The following is an 18,383-nucleotide window of genomic DNA, read 5'->3' on the forward strand; positions in this document are numbered from 1 at the left end:
ACCTGGCCCCATGAGCCCCATAAACAATCCGGCAGAGGGCTTCCTGGCGAATAGATTCGCTGGTGGCACAGGAATCGTCGAATCCGGTCGACACGTACGCGCTGAATCCACCAGGGGTCATCCGGTTACGTCCGATTATTGGAAGGTATGGTGGTTGGAACTCAAAACGTAAAACAACTTATGTAAGTATCAACCCGGTCTACTTACTGAGTTAAGCGCGCAGCGCCTCTCTTTGCGCACCAACCCTCTCCTCCAGCGTGCTCACTTCAGAGCTACAAACAACCGGTTTGAACCTTTGTATCTGAGCTGCAGAAGCATACCATACCATACTAGTAATGCCACAGATACTTGTCGACTCAAACACGCTAGCAACTCCCGACTATTACAAGCGCAAGGAGGATGCCGAGAGCAAGCAGCGTCTCCTTGACATGGGTTGGAGCGCTGAACACGCTGCGCTTGCCTTCCCTCAAGCTTTGCCCGAACAAGAGCTGGTTGCCGGGGCGGCCAGACGTCGTGGGGAAATAGACGAGTTGAAGAAGAAGTGGGGCGCGGACTACCTGAAGTACGTTCCTATCCCGGACCGTCCTATTCCACGAGGAACACTCGTTCCACTCGCCGCGCCGTACGCCGTCCGTCGACTCGAGGAGGGAAAGTACATCGCAATGTATTACTACACCAACCGAGGCTTGGATGCAGCTGCCGCGGAAGTAGCGCAAGCCGTCGACGACGTACCAGCTATGACATGGATGTGCGACAGTGATGGCACTATCTCCTGTGTACCGGCCGCCTCAATGCAACGCGCGAAAGATCTCATCCCTGATAGCGAGCTCACATGGACTCAATTCGAAGAAGCCGCCCCGAGGTTCTTGGTCGCGATGCGACAAGCAGATTGGGCCTGGGACCGAGTACGCATGCTCGCCGATCTCTGGAACAACCTACGAGTCCATCCATCCAGGCAGTCGCACGACCCGCTGGACGCGCGCGCGCTGCTCACTTACCAGGCAGAGCAACGGCAGAGGTGGCATCGCGCCATTCCATCCCATCGGGGTGCCTGGGACATTTCTATCATCTCGGAGGAGATCTTACGTGACACTTACCATTGCGTCTACCAGGCAGATCGAGCGGCGAAAGATGCAGTGAACGACGCGCATTGGGACGCGCTGCGCGTGTCCCTCGACCAAGCATCCCCAGTGCAGAGCCCCTCCTCCCATCGTGGAGCTGACGCCTCCGTCGATGGTTCAGCTGTTCGCACCAAGCCAAATAGAAAAAGGACATCGGCACCTTACCCTAGCCGCAAACCGCCGTCTTTTCCGAGCGGCGCAGGCGGGTCGGTTCGTTCCGCTTGCGCCATATGCCTTGGCCGCCATCAGCACCATATTTACTCCTGCGACGCCGAGAAGACCTGGGACAGCTCTTTCGACACCATCACCAAGCGCATCCGGAAGAGCATTGTCCTCACCGACGGCGGACACGCCTTGTGCTACGACTGGCAACGGCCCGCAGGATGCGCCAGCCGTTCGCACGACGCAAGGCACCTCTGCTCGGGATGTGGACAAGCCACTCACGGTGCTCAGCAGTGTCCTCGTACGCAGCGCGTGGGGGCTGCAGACGTCGTATCGAGTCGCTGAGCTGGCATGGCATCTATGCGCCAGCGGGCTTGCAGCACAATTCCCGCCGCGGTCAGCTTCCGAGCAAGACAAAATGTGACAGATGCATGTCGCACAATTCCGAGTTCTCTCTACCCCAATCAGCGGCCAGCAGGCGCTGTCCACGGGGATTCTAATTCTCAACGTTGACGCCTCTCCCTCGGCAGATGAGTACGGCAACTTTTCCGGCGCGGGAGCAGACTTCATATGCGCCAGCGGGAAGCTGCATTCATTCTAGGTGCGTCGACTTCCAAAGGGGAGTAACAGACGAGCCGCAGCACGTCGCCCCCAGCTTCTTCATGCCGAGGATTACAGCTCATCCGTTGTTCCCCAGGCCTAGGAGTTTTCTTTGGATCGGGTAGCCCAGAGGGCCGCACCCGGCATGCACTAGTCCAATTTGGAAACACTTAATTCTTACAGCGCTCCGTAAACCCACTGTGTTGGATAGCAAGCGCGACTCATTCATCCCTCTTCGATCATGCCACAGTCTCTATTCCTATTTCATGTATCATACCGCACGCCCGCATGATAAGGTCTAAATACGCGAACGTAGTCCCTAGATACAAAGTTCGATATCAAATGCATGCATGATAGGGTGCAATTGCACATCGACAATTGAAGCTACAGGGTCAAGATCTTGCGCTTGAGAGTATTGGGATAGATTCTGTCGATATCAGGGCGTCCTACCTTGTGTGACATTTACGGTCTTGTACGACTAGATGGACATCCCCTCCTCGTCCTCGTCCTCGTCATCCTCCTCACCTCCTCACCTCATCGTCCTCCTCGAGATTCAAGGGGTCCTACAGTACCGTGTTATATGAATCCCTTCAGTGCATGTCCTTGCGTTCTATGCGCACCTTGAGACCTAACCAAGGGTAACTTACCCCGGTCGGTATTCCGTTTAGTCCAGTACTAGTATGGATCCGGCGAAGTCACCTTTACGGAGGCGCACTGAGCCAATGATCAGCTAGACACCATCGAATCGAACCTCAGTAGTGTACATGTGTATTGTTCGAGTCTACATAGGGCTTCGCCCTCAAATGACGATAAACGGGATTACAAACAAACTAGTATGGATACCGCACCGCGAGCGACGTGACGGCATCAACAGCTACCGTGACTGAGTACTGAACCCTGAGATCGATGCGAACACATCTCACTCCTATGCCAGTGAGGCCTCGTTGTTCATAGCGTCAACCCTCGTTTAAGCGGCCACAGTTGTACGTCACTAAGGCCCTGAGCAGATGCAGTACAACTTAGCTTCCATGTATCCACACAAATGATATTGGGCGATGTGCAATCACGTACACCTGTACATCTTTCGGTCATGTCCGGGTCATAGTCACCTTTCTACGCGATGTGAACATGCATGACGTGGAACGCGCATAAGTACAACGGCAAAAAGACATCCTCCCGTCATCTCGTTCAGCGCTATAGGCGCAGTGAATTCGCATGAGCCGAGCCGCTATTCATCATTCGCAAAGCATGGGCACCACAAGGGTCTCGCTTGGTAAGCTCTGGCACTGTACGGAGGGCGTGTGAGGCCACATGCCGATAATACTCGCTGAAGCGCCGCCGTTCCGTATGACCGCCTATCAAGTTCTCAATCGAAGACAAGCTGAGGAATCGCACGGTCGGCCATGCTGTGTGTCACAGGCAAACGAACCACGGACTCGCTGAGGTCCGCGGCCGAGTGCACTGGAATACCATCGCCAAGAAAGGAAGGTGCAGTAGTTCGACACATTGACGCCAGCAAGACAAGACTCCATTGTTGCGTCGGATGCAAGGATACCTATCATACACGCACTTGGTATTGACGTTCACCATACTTCAAGCTGGTTTACAGCACTTTCTCGACGCCGTCGGGCAATTTATACCCTCCTTGACGGCGAACCTAGAATGCGAGGTCAGAGCCCCTATTGCGAATAAAGCGCACGCGCTGCGTACCTCGTCGAAGGTATCCATCAGCAGGAGACTTTTATCATGGCCCCATAGCTCGCTCTGAATCTTGCCATCCCGAACACACCGTGCGACCTCATCCGCTTCGAAATGCCATCCTCCACCCACATAGTGAAAGGCTCGCTTCTCCTCGCGAACCACGACGCCGCTGCCTGGTTTATCAAAGTACTGGACGACGAAATGTGACGGCTTAAAGATTGGAGTGCCGATGATGATGTTCCCGTTGCGGTACCGAATTGTCGCACCGAAGTGTGCTGTGGGCAGCGTCATACTGCACGTGAGGACTGCCTGAGCCTTCAGTGTCTCGGTGAAGTTAACGATCCAGCTTGTACTGCTGTCGACGCCGGTCTGTAGTGTCTTCACCATAGACGCGCTAACAGAGGTGGGGAGGGCCTTCTTGTTTGAGGGGTGCTCATAAAGAGCGAGCACGGCCTGGGCAAGGGTCGTCAGAACACGCAATGAATACAACCTCCATCATACCCAGATCATGGGGTAAGGACCTCTGGAAGGTACGCTCGGTAAGTAAGTACATATTCAGCGATAGGCGAGAGAACGTACAGATCGAGAAGCGCTCCTCCGCCCAGGTGCGGGTCCATCATTCTGTGAGACTTGGGGATGTCTGCGCGATGTACGAAATTATAACTCCCAACATAGGAAGATACTTGGTGACTTGGCTTACTGTCAATGTCGAAGTCATGCGACAAGTCTGCGTGCAAAAGAACTGGGTCGCCTAGAGTGCCCTCCTCCGCAATGCGCTTCACCTCGAGGGTCAAAGGCTGGAACCGCGTCCACATCGCCTCCATGAAGAACAGTTTGCGCTCCTTGGCAATCTTGATCAGTTGCCGCAGCTCAGCTGCGTTGGATGTGGTCGCCTTCTCGCATAGGACGTGCTTGCCTGCGAGAAGCGCGGCGAGAGCGTTCGTGTAATGCTGCGTGTGTGGCGAACCTTCCGCAAAATAAAGGTAAGTCCATCCTGCAGGTTTTTCGTATAATGGTACACCCGCGCACCGATGTAGACCGCGTCGACATCCTGTGTTCAACATTGCACTAGTGAGCGTCTCGGCGGGCATGACTCGGAGTGGGAGGCGCGCACCGGATCTGTGAAGACCTCCTCGTATGTTCCGTATGCACGGATAGGCTTCCCCTTCGCGTGTGCGGCGATGAAGTCTACGGCCTTCTGCACTGCGCCATGTCGAGACCCGACCGCTACGACCTTGTGGACAACATCGACGGTTCCACGCCTATGCAAAGAACGTTCGAACCTATTAGACTGCCCGAAGAACTCGACAGATATGTCGCAGAAGGCTACTCACGTAGCAGGATCCACTAAGGAGTCCTAACGTATACGGTACGAATCAGAAAATTCAGAACGATCTGATAACATTGCTGCCGCCACACGGACCTTCACGAATTCCATGGCGATTCGGCCAGTGGAGACAACACCCCATCGCAGTACGAACATTTGAGTCGATGCCATAATTGCGGTGCTCAAGTTCTAGTAACGGGGACACAACGTCCACCAGCCTTATATACTGGTCAGAGGACAAGACGTACGGTGGCCCGTCGGAAGCACAGGTCAGGAACGGCCCGGATGCCGGCTCAGGGCCAATCTCTGCAAAGCTCTGCAAGTCAACATTCGACCCTCGACGCTGCGATCATGGGTATCGAGGTAAGTACATGAAATACAGTGCATCACTGCAGCGTCACCTGCTCCCTCCTGTCGTACATACTCCCACCGACTATTATCCAGGAAGGCCACATGCCCTATCTCAACGCCCGTAAAGCTTCTTTCACAGTACTGCGTTCGCTGAGCAGGGAAAGCAGCTGCCACCGTTGATCGTGTGTCTCACGTTCTCGCAATGGCAGCTCTTCCTCGACCCCATCGTTGTCGCCTAGCGCCATTCGCATGGCCGCTGCTGACTTGTTTGGCAGCACAGCTGGCGAGACTGTGAAAAGGGTCTCGAAGGCGGAGACGGGAAGAATGAAACTGCTCGTTTTCTTCCCAGAGGTTTGAATGGAGGTGATGGCGTGCGACGTTGAAGTAAGGGAGAGTGCTTGAGAGATGATTTGCTTGAGCTTCGCCTGCGCGAAGGAATGAATTCGCACAAACGGCGCAGACGACAGGAAAGCTCACCTCGAATCCAAGCATCATGAGTTGTGAAACGAGTCTCGAGGGCGCGCCAAGGTTGCTCTGCGCACACACAAGGTTCATACGGTCAGAGATATGTTGCAAGGTGAACCCCCGAGATATTGAAGCTAACTGCAGTGGCAGCCTACTCCCTGGAGGTTCTGCCGAGTATGTTAGAGTACAGTCAGAGGAACTCGACAGCCACGTACCTCCACGTTCTTGGAGTACCTGAATTCCTCGGTCGGCAGCAATCTCGTCCTTGTATTGCTGAGGTCGCGACTCCAGTGGCACAGCGAATTGTTCAAGTTGCCGTACGCGCTCCCGCTCCCGCCTTCCCAGCCCAACCGTCCACCTCTTCAACCTGTCTGAGCGAAGTGTCGCCGTGTCATAGCTGTCCGCTCCCTGGTACGGTAGTGTTCGTCGCCGCTTCCGCGGTGGTGGCTTGGGAGGTCTGGCGGCGGTGTGGGCGGTGCGAGATGTGCGGAGGTGTCAAAGAGAGATACTATCAGCGAGTTGTGCAGCTGCACTACATGAAAATGTCAGGAGAACAAAGGCGATGTCTACTAGGACACGAACATAGTTGCGTAGTCTCGAGGAGTGCCTTGACTTGCTCGTCGAATTCGGTACGAGATATGTGCGCTGTCAGATATTCGCGCAAACATGCCAGTACTGAGGCGCCTTTGGACCGAGCGCAGACACTAGCTGGTGTCTTGTCGTGGTCGTCGACGGCAAGGACATGAGCGAGACTAGCAAAGGAGAGCGGAGCAAGTTGTTGTGGCTGCACCGTAAGTACTGTATCGGGCCAAGATCTCGGCCACTAGGCCTCAAACAGCTGCTACTCTTCCCATGGCCACGAGTTGAATACTTACTCACCGGGAACAATACTTGGGAATTGGTTGTCGAACATGCAATGAACAACGCTCCTGGTTAGAGAACCGTTTCGGAGCATGTTTGAAGTCCGAAGGTATGCCGAAAATACGAAGGATATTCAACGAATTACCAAAAAACGAAATTCGTCGACCGAAAATATAACATCTTCGTCAATCTTTTGGATCCCAAATGTGCTCCGAAACGGTTCTCCACAAGGAGTGGTTTCCGTTGCATGTTCGACAGTTGACTCGGAAGTGCTGTTCCCGGTGACTGTCATGAAGCTATCATCTGTTCTTCGCATAGGCTTACTTACAGGCTCCTACAGCAGAAATTGTGAATAGGAGTGATGAATCCGAGCGATGATACCCGGATTTGGTAAGTATTACCTAAGCACACTCACCCCGACATTCTCGTCACGGTTTCCGGCTTCCAGCCCAAAAATGAGACTATTTTAGACTATTTTTGTTGTCGTTGTATCCTCAGGATTGTAACAACTAGCTCTAGGCCCGCAAACGATCTCTAGCGGTGTGTGCACTCAATTGAGGTTGACTGGGATATATGGGCGTCCATAAGTTGTACCCTTGTCACGGAAATATTCACGACTCTCATATTCATGCTCATAAATCAGTAAAAGTGATGAACACATCTTCAAAGTGTACTATGATACAATCACACTCTAAACGGGATGATTGTGTTGCTCTTGGACCGGGAAGGGCTCTTAAAGTGCTGAGGTGGCCGAGATCCCAGCCCGATACAATAGGCGCCCGGTACTCTCATCCCGAATAGGCAACTCCGCCATATGCCTTGAGCACGACTCGCCCGCGCCTATTTGCACAACTTGCCCACCATCCTTCACCATCTCACCGCAGCTCTCACTGAACGACTATACGATAATATAATAAATACACTATCCCTGTCTCTTCATCTCTCCTTTTCTGATTCTCGCTGCCTACGATCTCTTCCTCTCGGGGAAGCCACTGGTCTGCTCGCCCAACAGCGTCCTTATGAACGGTGAACGCCCTGTGACGTCCAAAGCCAGAGGAACATGTCGCTATTAGTGAGTGGACAGCGCTCTCTTTACGGCGATCAGCGCTGATGTGGATGGTCACCGCGCAGCAACTCACCACGCGGCTGCTACGCAGGGAACAAGTGCAAGTTCCTCCACGGTGAGGCTGAGAAGCTCACACCTACGACAAGAACAAGACGTGCCGATACTACGCCAATGGCTACTGCCGCCGTGGTGCCGACTGCTGGTTCAAGCACGCTGACCCGGGTCCAACCAACGCTGCCGTATCTACATCAGCACCACCGCCCGCGGAGGACGTGGAAGAGCCCTTCTGCTGCATCTGCTATGAGAAGCCTGTAACGTACGGCCTTCTGGCGGGCTGCAGTCACATCTTCTGCGTTGGGTGCATCCGCGAATGGCGTGCCTCCAACGGAAAGTCGGATGATGTTGTCGCGTCGGGTGTCACGAAGCAGTGTCCCTATGTCGAGCGTCCTCGAAGTTTGTTACGCCATCGAGTCAATTCTTCCCGGAGGGTCACCCGCGAAAGGCTGCTATCATCGAGGAGTACAAATCGAGCATGGCTAGGGTGCCTTGCAAGTACGTCTTATATTTAGTGCCCCGCGTCAACATTGGCTGATAGTACGACACAGGTACTTCCAGCAGTCACCCGTCGAAGACAGGTTCTGTCCATTCGGCAAAGATTGTTTCTTTCAGCATTGCAACGCCGACGGTTCTCCTTACGTCTTCGCGCTTGGTGTCGAACACAACATGAGGGTGAGCCACTCTGTCCTCTGACTATCCATTTACCCAATGGTACTGTAGGTCTTTAGACGGCGACAGGAAAGGGAACGATATGCTAATCTCCGTCGGATGATGAATAGCGCTCTCATGGGGTATGATTACGATGACGACGACGCCAGCCTCTCAGACATCCCTGAGGAGCGTGACTTCGACCAGGGAAGTGATTCGGACACCTTCATGTCCCCGGATGACAACCTCGGCACACCTCCGCATTTCCTGGTCAACGACAACGTGAGGATGGAGGATATGGTTGCAAGACTAGTACGTGATGGCGTTTCCTATTTTCCCCTTGCCCTCAACGGGTCTGATTGCTCTGTCTAACTGAACAGGCGATCTTACTAGATACTCGAGTAGGCAATGCGCCTTACCTCATGGACGTCGACGCCCCATCGCCCGTCGGTACAGACGAAACACTGGTGAATACATCGGTGACAGTCACTTCGCGCAGCCAATCCCCACTGCCAATACCTGCACCCAGGCAGCGACCCCTCCCATTGGCACTTCCGACCCAGAGGCGCTCCGCCCCGACCGAGCAACGTCTGAGCCCATCCCTCGGAGCCGCTTCAGCACCGTCGTCGATCGGCAACCACGATCGATCTCGGATCAGTCGAGCGTCGCCCTCGACGAGGCGCGCCCTCTTCCTGGTTCTGCTACCAATGCGCTTGCTCCGACGGACCTCAACGCAACCCCAACACAAGGTGATCGTGTGCAAGCGCGAGCAGGTTTCGCGCGAGGCTGAGGCATTGCTCAGTGAGGCATCGGAGTTTGATAGGCGGGTCGAGATGTCATGCGCTCGCTGGAGGCTAGCGAGCTTCCTGCCTCACCTGCGGCTCCAGTCGTTGAGCCTCCGCGCGAGGGTGCCAGGCCTCCTTGCGCTGACGCTGCTGCCGAAGCATTGCATGACAGTGACCCGCCCTTCTTGACCGATGGTCGCGGGCGTGTCGTATGGAGTAACACGGCCGCTGGCGCCACCGCGATGGTCGGCGAGTCCGCTCTGCGACCACCCGGGGACTACCCAACAGAAGGGGCGGAGAGAGGTGCCGGACACGAGACGGTCACGGTGCGGAACACGGAGGACTCGGCGGACGAGAGCGTGGCTAGGCAGACTAGTCGCCCTCGTGCTCCACGCGCCCAGACGAGTGGTGCGGCTGTAGAGGGAGAGTCGTGGGTGCCGGTGGACGCGTGATGGCTGTTGGTACATGGAAGTATAGCGTGCGTGATCTGCGAGACCAGATGTGTGGATCGCTGTGGGACTGCTTTCGTTCGAGGATTGTTATGCAAAGTTGTACTATAGTGCTTTCAACCATGTGAATCGTCGTACCGTCCGCTTGAGCTGGAGTGCCATCGACTGTGCTGCATGGGTCAATCGCAGAAGAGAGACCGCGGCGAGTGAGGCAGCACGGGTGCAAGCAGGGACATCTGTCTTCGACGCATGCACAGGAGGCATGTCATCTGGGAGCGAGATCTGTATCTGGCGCCCCAGTTTAGGTGTGCATGTTTGTGCGTGCCATTGGTATTGCCGGTCCTGGTCCAGGCAGGACGGATGTAATCTGCACGTAATTCGCTCCGTCTTCTAAACGACCAACCTCGTATCCATCTACCGACGTGTCCCGAACGCCCACCATCGTCTTGCTCACACCGGTGTCAGCGATCAGCGGCTCCGAACCCACTTACCGCCGACTACTTGCAGCTGCATCCGGGATCCGACTGTGATATGGCTACTGCTCCCCCACCACAGGCACCGACAACGATCTCCGGGGACGAAAGGACAAAGAGAGCGAGAGACAGGAGAACGGTCGAGGCAAGTCGTCGTCCCCGATACCTTCGCCCGACTCCTCCAGCGGCCGGCGTGGACGCTCGCGGACGCGTGCAGTGGCTCGCACCCGGTCGAGTGACGCACTTCGGCGACGGTGGTAGGTCTCCAAGTCCATCGTGGCCGAATCTAACCGTTCGTGTGCAGGGATACCATACGCTCATGTCCTCCTTTGGCAAGGCGTTCCATGTCGAGAAACGATGGAAGCTTATTCGCGAGATGGGGTCCGGAGCGTACGGCTATGTCATGTTAGTCTATTCTTTACCGAGAACGCCGGACCGTCGTGTTGACGAAGATCTCGCAGCTCGGCCGCGGACGAGATCTCGGGAGAGCCGGTGGCGATCAAGATGGTCACTCGCGCGACAGAGAAGGTCCAGCTTGCAAAGCGTGCATTGCGCGAGATCACCCTCTTGCGACACTTCAATCATGAGAATATCACCGGCCTCATAGATGTGGACTGTACTCCGGACTTGAGTGAGATGTGAGCCGCCACTAATTTATTTCGCTTGCGAAGAGTTGACAGTGTGCAGATATATCTTTATGGAGGTTCGTTATATATCAGGTTGTGCGAACGATTGTCCGGCTAACGGGGTTTTGACGACGGTGTGGGTAGCCGATGGAAGGTGCGAATCCCCACCACACCACTCTCGTTGAGATCCCTGACTTCGCACCAGCGGATCTGCACCAAATCATAAATCTGGACAGATGCTCAGCAATGAGCACGTCCAGTACTTCCTCTACCAGGTTCTCCGAGGCATGAAGTATATTCACTCCGCGTCCGTCGTACATAGAGACCTGAAGCCCGGCAATCTGTTGGTAAACGCCGATTGTGAGCTGAAGATCTGTGACTTCGGTCTGAGTAGAGGGTTCAACTCAAAACCGGATGAGGAGCCGACCAACATGACCGAGTACGTTGCGACGAGGTGGTACCGTGCGCCGGAAATCATGCTTGCTTTCAAGTGAGTGGGCCCTGCTTACCGTATGTTATCTGATCACCAATGAGTGCATGATGAAGGGGGTACAACACAGCTAGTACGTGACTGTTCATGTAGGGTATCAAATGATGCTGAAGACTTGTCTTCAGTCGACGTCTGGTCAGTAGGCTGTATCTTCGGAGAGCTTATGCTTGGCAGGCCAGTATTCAAGGGGAAGGAGTGAGCACGGACCCTCTGTCCTTGCTTGCCAGCATCTGACACTTGTCACGCAGCTATGGTCAGCTCACTCCATGCAGGATAACGAATGAATGTCCCATCTAACTACAAGTGCCCCTTCTGTCTGCAGTCGACCAATTGAACAAGATCCTCGAGATTCTCGGTATGTCGTGATGCACGAACATTTACCGGACTGCGATCGAGCAAACAATGTGCCTAGGTACCCCGGAGAGCGACGTCGTCGATCGCATAGCAAGTCCAAAAGTGCGGACCGTGTGCCTCAGACTGTGTAATATTTGGGCTAACGAGTGTCGGCAGGCACGGGCGTACATACGGTCCCTGCCCTGGAAGAAAAGAGTACCTTTCTCAAAGGTTCTACCAGTAGCAGATTTCCAAGGTATACACTGCCTTTTGTGTACTCTTTGTGCGTCGCTGAAGACGTTACAGCTCTTGATCTCCTTTCCAAAATGCTCACGTTCGATCCTGCGGCGCGAATCACAGTCCCTGAAGCACTCGAACACCCCTGGCTTGCGTCGTACCACGACATCACCGACGAGCCCGACTGCCCTGAGCCATTCGAACGGTGGCGAACGCTCGAAGCTATAGAGACTCTGGAACAGTACAAGGAGGCGCTATACAACGAGATACAAGACTATCGCGGCGAAGTGCGCAGTATTCCTGTTGAGGAGTCGGAGCCGGAGCCGGAACTAGAACCAGAGCTAGATTCGGAGCTGCCTCGCCGACCCAGCGCACTACCGTCACCCACACGGGAGATCAAGCGCAAGCTAGAGGAGATTCGCGAGATGGCAGAGAATCTGCAGCCACCAGGAGTGGACGACGCGGTGTTTCTTGCCACGCCGGAGATGGCGCAGAGCGTCTTCGAGGGTCTGGAGCCGCCGGCGAAGCCCGAGGAGCGGTTGGCGGAGGACGACACGCCTTCGACGACGAAACCCATTCGAGGACGAAGCAGCCCGTTGACCCCATGGTTGCTTATTCGCGACGATCGAGCACGTATGTTCCGTCGCGGACGAACTCGCTATACGGCGGGTCCGCATCTACATCGTATCGGCCGACACCGTCGCGTAGGCCGTCTGGCGGCGGTGGCGAGGCCATCGGTGGGGCAAGCACAGTGGCTTTTCCGACGCAGAAGGAGGACTACGTCGTGCCGGCGCGATCGAGGACTGCGTCGACATACGGATACGATAGCGCGCGCAGGCTGCTCAGGACACTCTCGACTGTGTCGATCTACGAGAGTGGGGAGGGCTTTGCAGGTGGGCTGGCGGATATTGCTCCCATTGGGAAGTATATTGTGCAGGAGAGAGATGAGGCACTTCCGTCGGAGATGCCCGGAGAGCTGGAGTCGCCGCCAAAGCAGGATGAGTAGACCTCTCGAAGTGTGTTCGAGCGACGTGTACTGTATGGATGGACTCGTTGCAGCTGCATAGATGACCCATGATCTAGATGTATCACTAGTGTAGATAGGCTCATGTCGACCGCAATGCATTCGCTGTGTACTTAGACTCAGTCGGAGAGCGCCGCTGGAGGGTGACAGGCGACGCGTCGCATAACATCGGCGCGACTGGTCACACTACGCGCCGTCACTCTGTCACACGGACCTTGGACGCGAGCGCGTCTGGCCACGGTCGACTTCATAACGCGACCATCATCCGCATTCGTTGCACAGTACTCTGAGCGACCTTAGAAATGCCTTCGCTATCCTCTCGAGCTTCCTCGCCCGTCTTCCCAATGAGTGCAGCTGATTCGGAGGGCAGTACGCCCGCGTCTAGCCCACCGCCACCAGACTCAGATGAGAAGGAGCCTGATGTGGAGGAGGACCAAGTAAGTTACACGATCATTAGTCGTCGGGCCCCATTCGCGTAATTTAGAATGTAATTAACCTGGATGTCTACAGGAGACAGCTGAGCGACTTCAAATGCTCACCAACCTGCTCGAGAAGTCCACCGTCATCGTGGAGGTTCTGAAGCAGCAAATGGATAGGGTGAAGTTGAGCGGTACTCACCGCACGATCAAACGCAACGCACCGACGTCGAAGAGGGCCGAGAAGTCCACCTCCAGTGACACCATACAAAAGGCAGCACGAAGAAGCGACTGCGGGCGGATGGACAAGATGGCAAGGCACATACTGCAAAGCGCGTGAAGTTGGACGAGGATCCGCAGGCCACAGACACGTATGACGCGAAGGATGCGAAGGACACGACGCCGTTCGAACAACCTGCACTGATCACTGGTGCGACATTGAAAGACTATCAACTGGAAGGTGTCGCCTGGATGGCTGCGCTGCACCAGAGTGGAATGTCGGGCATCCTAGGTACGTTCGCGATGTGATCGACGGTTGCGCTGAGAGATTGACTATTGCCTAGCCGATGAGATGGGTCTGGGAAAGGTCCGTCTTAGTCATTTGCACTTGGGTCCGAGATGCTCATATTTCTACGCAGACACTCCAAACCATTGCATTCCACGCTTTTCTGCGTGAGCGCTCTTCGCTACCTTTCCTTGTGTTGTGCCCGCTCAGCGTGTTGAATAACTGGGTGGAAGAGTTTGAACGCTTTGCTCCTGACGTGCGTGTCTCCGTCTTGATTGCTGAACTCACTCACAGAAGTTTTGATACTTAGATTCCTGTGGTCATGTACCATGGTACGCCCGAGGAGCGTGCTGAGATTCGACACAAAAAGATGGTGTTCTCGGAAGCGGACATGCAAGCCCAAAACAGACAGAAAGGTGGTTCCTCTCGCGGGGCCAGCCCAGCTGCTTCCTCATCTTCATCGAAGGGGAAATCAAAGACTTCAAAGAACAAGGCCACAGCGAACAATAACAAGGGCCGTGCTAACTCGTCTCAACCTCGCGTCAGCGTCAGCAAGAAGGCAACGTCCCTACCTCCACATCAGCGCACCAATTTCCCCGTGGTCATCACGACATATGAGATGCTCATGAAGGATCGCGCCTACCTGGCGGAGTACTACTGGGGCTTCATTGTCGTCGATGAAGGGCATCGACTGAAGAATATGAACTGCAGACTGATCCGCGAACTCAGGATGATACCAGCAAGCTCGAGGATGATCCTCACAGGGACACCGCTGCAAGTACGTCGACAACAAGTTACGCCCAGGCTCTAGCTGACAACGGCACATCTCATAGAATAACCTCTCCGAGTTATTCGCTCTCCTGAACTTTGTGCTTCCCGATATGTTCTCTGATCCTGAGGCGTTCGAGAAGTGGTTCAATCTTCCGCAGCTGCAAGCTAATCTCTCGAGCTCGCGTTCCGCTCAGATCATACACTCCCTGCACTCGATCCTGCGACCGTTCCTGCTTCGGCGACTCAAGGTCGATGTCGAGACTAACTTGCCACCAAAGAAGGAGTACGTGCTCTACGCGCCTCTGAGTGAGCGCCAGCGCGAACTGTACGACGCCATCGCGAGCGGAGGCCTGCGCGCGCTCCTCACCAAGGAGGCGGCCGAGAAGCAAGGCCAGTCGGACGACGAGGAAGAGGTTCCGTTGAAGGCGCAGGCAAAAGGGAAGGGCCGAGCGGGACTGCGGCGAACCAAGCGAAAGAGCTACGCTGTGGATGGGAACGATGACGAGTACTTCAGGAAGCTGGAAGCTGGAGAGATCGACGACATCAGGAGAAGAGAGCAGGAGAAAAGTAATGAAGAGCTCGCACGCGAATGGCGCAGGAAGGCACTATGTAAGTCCCGCCCAAACCAGATGTTTCTAGACACTGAAACATGCATGGCCCGGCACTCCAGTGTCCAAGGTGAACCGGATGTCGTTGCAGAACATGGTGATGCAGCTCCGCAAGGTCTGCTCGCATCCGTTCCTCTTCGATTGGCCGATAGACCCGAAGACCCGCCAGCCCGTGATCAATGACGAGTTGTCGACAGCCAGCGGGAAGATGATGGTCCTTGAACGGCTGTTAGTAGAGCTTTTCGAGCGGGGCCACAAGGTGCTGCTCTTCAGCCAGTTCACGACTATGCTGGATATCATTGAGGTGCGGAGCTTTCCATGCACCTGGTCCACTCCGGTGTTGACTGATGTTATGGATCTAGGACTGGGCTACTGAGTTCAAGGGGTGGTCGCTGTGTCGTATCGACGGGTCGACGTCCATGGCCGATCGGCGGGATGAGGTGGACAGGTTCCAGAAGAGCGGGGACGCTCCCGACGCGCCGCGTCTCTTTCTGCTCAGCACGAGGGCTGGAGGATTGGGTCTCAACCTAGTTGCTGCAGATACGGTCATCTTCTACGACCAGGACTGGGTGAGAGTCCCAGAGTCATGTCCGCTACGCCGTGTTGTATTGACAAGTATCATTTCCCAGAACCCTCAGATGGACCTGCAGGCGCAGGACCGGGCACACCGCATCGGGCAGACGAAGCCCGTGCTCGTGTTCCGCATCGTCAGCAAGCACACCGTCGAGACGAAGATCATGCAGCGCGCGAACGACAAGCGCAAGCTCGAGGCGCTCGTCATCGCCAAAGGTACGTCCTCACCATCTCTCCGTCCGTCCGCAGTCTCGCTCACCAAGCGCGGTCCCTCTTTGCAGGCGAATTCAAGGACCCGACGCTCGCGCCGAGCCGCAACAGGAAGGAGACCATGGCCGCGATGGCCGCGGCGCTCCTCAAGCTCGAGGGCGAGCAGATCGAGGTCGTGCCGAGCACGGCGGCGGGGAAGGCGAGCGTCGTCAGCGATGAGGAGCTCGACGTCTTGCTCGATCGCAGCCCTGAGGTTTACACGGAGCGCGGCAGAGGGTGGACGTCCGCTGGCTCGGCGATTGGGGAGAAGAAGGGCGTGGAGAAGGAGGGCAAGGGTGGTGCGGCGCGGACGGCTGCGTTCGCGGTGTATGAGGCGCCTGTTACTAAGGGAGGCGACTTCCTGGCCGAGATGTTGGGAGAGGAAGAGGAGGAGGAAGACGAAGAAGGACGGGCATGAGCCTGTTGCTGGTCTGGATTATCTGGGTTGGAGTGTATGTCTCGCTGTCGCGTATACTCAATGTTCTCTCCAATGATTGCTCTTGTATATGGATGTGAGTAAAATACATGCAATAGATCTAGTAGCTACAACAAGTCTGAGACCCAATAACACAGCCGTCCACGGAAATGAAAAGGCAGAGAAGAGGTGAGCCTCAGTCCCCGAGCTTCTGCTTAATTTCTGGTAGTTCATCAGCACTGCAGGACGGCGAGACGTCGAAAGGGGACTTACTGTCAATGATGTCTAGGTATGCGATACTTGCGGGGCTGTCTGGGTACTCGTCCAGGAAGCTGACACCGTAGTCCGCACTCTTGCCTATCCGCGGATCCAAGGGCACGGCGCCCAGGAAGTCAACACCCATATCCTGCGCGAGCCTCCGCCCTCCACCGGTACTCGGCTTGAAGATCTGCGACTCGTTCTTGCAGCTAGGGCACACGAAGCCAGACATGTTCTCCACGAGGCCAATCACCGGTATGTCGACCTTCCTGCAGAAGTCGATCTCGCGCCGGACGTCCTGGAGTGCGACCTCCTGTGGGGTGGTGATGACGACGGCACCGTCGATGCCGCTCTCCTTGAGGTAGGTTACGATGCTGAGGTGCTCGTCGGACGTGCCCGGGGGCGTATCGATGACGAGGTAGTCGAGCTCGCCCCAGTCGACGTCCTTGAGGAACTGCGAGATGAGCCCGTTCTTCTTGGGCCCCCGCCACATGACTGCGTCCTTTGAGGAGGGAAGCATGAAGCCGACGGACATGACACCGAGGTTGTCTTGTACGTAGACGGGTGACCATCCTGAAGAGGATGCGTGCACTTGCTCAGATGCGATGCCGAGGATGGTAGGAATCGAGGGGCCGCAGATGTCAACGTCCATGATCCCTGTCTAACAGATACAATGAGGCGGGGAATGGCATCATGGCGATTAGGTACGCACCTGCAATGTATCGTCCGCCGCGAATGCCCACCCCAGCTGCGCAGTGAAAGTGGACTTGCCAACTCCGCCCTTCCCGGAGAGGACGAGGATCTTCCGCTTCACAGTCGACATGCGCTCCCGTACGAATGGTAGGGCAGGGTCTGGTCCCTTCGCGACTCCGGACGCACATATCTCCTGGTTGGCACATCCCGCGCATGCATCTGCCTTTCCTGCCAGTTCCGACTCCGTTCCCTGGTGACATTGGTCAGAATGTACGTCGATCTGAAGACGGGCGGAGAGCTTACAGGACAATGTTCCGGTGCATTTGCAGGGACCGAGAGCGGATCTGGGAGGGGTACAGCCTGCTGTACGGCTATCATGTCTTGGATGATGAGAGCAGGAGACGAAGGTTGGATGAAGAGTGGGCGAGTCAAGCAGCCACCTTACCAAGCCCAGATCTCCGATTTGTCAGGGCACCGAGCGCCCGTGTCGATCAAAGTGTGACCTTATGACTGTGACGTGGCGCGTAGCGTGACTGCTCGTCTTGCCCTCCCTGCCCATCTCTCGATGTGCCCCTTTCCCAGAGGGTTAGGCGTATGACTGAAAGTTTTCGTGGAACCAGCTTTCCTAGCTCGATTTCTCTGAACGACCTGGCAAATCCCCGGGCCTACACGATGGCTGGCTTGGCAACACTTTGCTGAAGACAGCTGGGGATCCGAATATGCCTTCTGGTATTGCACACGTTGTGTGCGATGTATAATGTTTGTCAATGAGCAAGACTTCTGCCATTTAACTCATCTTGTCCACCCAGCCCATCTGAAAGCAGTAAGTATCGTACTTCTGACACTCGAACGTTGTCAGCGTTTGCGCCGTCCGGCACGCGCATGAGAAAAAAATCCCTGCTGCGTATCCATTTTGTTTATATAACGATATGCAAGAAGCAATGGTCTCAGAGACGAAGGGCCGTTGTCACTCTGCCGGGGTATGTGTCAGGTTCCATTGGAAAACCGTTCAGACGAACTAACAGCTCATCTTGTACAGCGCGGACGTAGAGGCTCTCTTCCACGAGTCTGTCGATGCGATCAAGTCTGGCCTGCAGGCCTTGATGCCCAGCTGGCAGG

At 55.5% G+C, this 18,383-nt stretch overlaps 7 protein-coding genes across 7 annotated transcripts; 3 read left to right on the forward strand and 4 right to left on the reverse strand.

Moving 5' to 3' along the window:
- Positions 1 to 1,081: 1,081 nt before the first annotated feature.
- B0H18DRAFT_1011109 (uncharacterized protein) lies at positions 1,082 to 2,256 on the reverse strand. The gene has a single exon (XM_048028967.1). The coding sequence runs from the start codon at positions 1,851 to 1,853 to the stop codon at positions 1,239 to 1,241; it is 615 nt and encodes a 204-aa protein (XP_047892695.1). The 5' UTR covers positions 1,854 to 2,256; the 3' UTR covers positions 1,082 to 1,238.
- Positions 2,257 to 3,184: 928 nt separating this feature from the next.
- Positions 3,185 to 5,138, reverse strand: B0H18DRAFT_1011111 (NAD-binding protein). Its single transcript, XM_048028968.1, has 9 exons — positions 5,008 to 5,138; positions 4,919 to 4,941; positions 4,699 to 4,846; positions 4,614 to 4,635; positions 4,285 to 4,551; positions 4,164 to 4,224; positions 4,086 to 4,107; positions 3,594 to 4,037; positions 3,185 to 3,540 (listed from the first exon to the last, which is right to left on the reverse strand). Exons 1-9 carry the CDS (start codon positions 5,080 to 5,082, stop codon positions 3,487 to 3,489), a joined length of 1,116 nt encoding a protein of 371 aa, XP_047892696.1. The 5' UTR covers positions 5,083 to 5,138; the 3' UTR covers positions 3,185 to 3,486.
- A 231-nt stretch (positions 5,139 to 5,369) lies between these two features.
- On the reverse strand, positions 5,370 to 6,471 carry B0H18DRAFT_1085431 (uncharacterized protein; the record flags this gene model as incomplete). The annotated part of the gene is made up of 6 exons (XM_048031918.1): positions 5,370 to 5,687; positions 5,740 to 5,894; positions 5,943 to 6,174; positions 6,237 to 6,259; positions 6,283 to 6,343; positions 6,394 to 6,471. 6 exons carry the CDS (start codon positions 6,469 to 6,471, stop codon positions 5,370 to 5,372), a joined length of 867 nt encoding a protein of 288 aa, XP_047892697.1.
- A 1,025-nt stretch (positions 6,472 to 7,496) lies between these two features.
- On the forward strand, positions 7,497 to 8,671 carry B0H18DRAFT_1011117 (uncharacterized protein). Its single transcript, XM_048028969.1, has 5 exons — positions 7,497 to 7,660; positions 7,720 to 7,843; positions 7,864 to 8,081; positions 8,126 to 8,206; positions 8,260 to 8,671. The coding sequence occupies exons 1-5, from the start codon at positions 7,608 to 7,610 to the stop codon at positions 8,402 to 8,404; spliced, it is 621 nt and encodes a 206-aa protein (XP_047892698.1). The 5' UTR covers positions 7,497 to 7,607; the 3' UTR covers positions 8,405 to 8,671.
- A 1,184-nt stretch (positions 8,672 to 9,855) lies between these two features.
- B0H18DRAFT_1011126 (kinase-like domain-containing protein) lies at positions 9,856 to 12,892 on the forward strand (the record flags this gene model as incomplete). The annotated part of the gene is made up of 13 exons (XM_048028970.1): positions 9,856 to 9,898; positions 10,149 to 10,282; positions 10,371 to 10,471; positions 10,528 to 10,704; positions 10,754 to 10,769; positions 10,929 to 11,182; positions 11,239 to 11,255; positions 11,308 to 11,377; positions 11,431 to 11,435; positions 11,595 to 11,638; positions 11,693 to 11,771; positions 11,822 to 12,290; positions 12,335 to 12,892. The coding sequence occupies 13 exons, from the start codon at positions 9,856 to 9,858 to the stop codon at positions 12,756 to 12,758; spliced, it is 1,833 nt and encodes a 610-aa protein (XP_047892699.1). The 3' UTR covers positions 12,759 to 12,892.
- Positions 12,893 to 13,120: 228 nt separating this feature from the next.
- Positions 13,121 to 16,316, forward strand: B0H18DRAFT_1085434 (SNF2 family N-terminal domain-containing protein; the record flags this gene model as incomplete). The annotated part of the gene is made up of 11 exons (XM_048031919.1): positions 13,121 to 13,213; positions 13,287 to 13,449; positions 13,503 to 13,703; positions 13,756 to 13,778; positions 13,831 to 13,953; positions 14,008 to 14,475; positions 14,531 to 15,077; positions 15,139 to 15,380; positions 15,439 to 15,645; positions 15,706 to 15,865; positions 15,931 to 16,316. 11 exons carry the CDS (start codon positions 13,121 to 13,123, stop codon positions 16,314 to 16,316), a joined length of 2,613 nt encoding a protein of 870 aa, XP_047892700.1.
- Positions 16,317 to 16,367: 51 nt separating this feature from the next.
- B0H18DRAFT_1011133 (P-loop containing nucleoside triphosphate hydrolase protein) lies at positions 16,368 to 17,676 on the reverse strand. Its single transcript, XM_048028971.1, has 4 exons — positions 17,568 to 17,676; positions 17,284 to 17,514; positions 16,587 to 17,232; positions 16,368 to 16,535 (listed from the first exon to the last, which is right to left on the reverse strand). Exons 1-4 carry the CDS (start codon positions 17,640 to 17,642, stop codon positions 16,510 to 16,512), a joined length of 978 nt encoding a protein of 325 aa, XP_047892701.1. The 5' UTR covers positions 17,643 to 17,676; the 3' UTR covers positions 16,368 to 16,509.
- Between the last annotated feature and the right edge of the window lie 707 nt (positions 17,677 to 18,383).

The sequence above is a fragment of the Fomitopsis serialis genome, assembly GCF_022376445.1.
Source record: "Fomitopsis serialis strain Sig1Antser10 chromosome Unknown B0H18scaffold_39, whole genome shotgun sequence".
NCBI classification, from domain to species: domain Eukaryota; kingdom Fungi; phylum Basidiomycota; class Agaricomycetes; order Polyporales; family Fomitopsidaceae; genus Fomitopsis; species Fomitopsis serialis.

Excerpts from the sequence above, each read along its gene's own strand:
- B0H18DRAFT_1011109 (XM_048028967.1), bottom strand. The coding sequence starts at position 1,853 with ATGAAGTCTGCTCCCGCGCCGGAAAAGTTGCCGTACTCATCTGCCGAG.
- B0H18DRAFT_1011111 (XM_048028968.1), bottom strand. The coding sequence starts at position 5,082 with ATGGCATCGACTCAAATGTTCGTACTGCGATGGGGTGTTGTCTCCACT. Across the intron at positions 4,847-4,918 it reads TCCTTAGTGGATCCTGCTAC|GCGTGGAACCGTCGATGTTG; the intron begins GTGAGTAGCCTT and ends TTCTTTGCATAG. Across the intron at positions 4,038-4,085 it reads GTCCTTACCCCATGATCTGG|GCCGTGCTCGCTCTTTATGA; the intron begins GTATGATGGAGG and ends ACCCTTGCCCAG.
- B0H18DRAFT_1011117 (XM_048028969.1), top strand. The coding sequence starts at position 7,608 with ATGAACGGTGAACGCCCTGTGACGTCCAAAGCCAGAGGAACATGTCGC. Across the intron at positions 7,661-7,719 it reads AGAGGAACATGTCGCTATTA|CAACTCACCACGCGGCTGCT; the intron begins GTGAGTGGACAG and ends GTCACCGCGCAG. Across the intron at positions 8,207-8,259 it reads ATGGCTAGGGTGCCTTGCAA|GTACTTCCAGCAGTCACCCG; the intron begins GTACGTCTTATA and ends AGTACGACACAG.
- B0H18DRAFT_1011133 (XM_048028971.1), bottom strand. The coding sequence starts at position 17,642 with ATGATAGCCGTACAGCAGGCTGTACCCCTCCCAGATCCGCTCTCGGTC. Across the intron at positions 17,515-17,567 it reads ATGCACCGGAACATTGTCCT|GGAACGGAGTCGGAACTGGC; the intron begins GTAAGCTCTCCG and ends CAATGTCACCAG. Across the intron at positions 17,233-17,283 it reads CGGCGGACGATACATTGCAG|ACAGGGATCATGGACGTTGA; the intron begins GTGCGTACCTAA and ends TGTATCTGTTAG.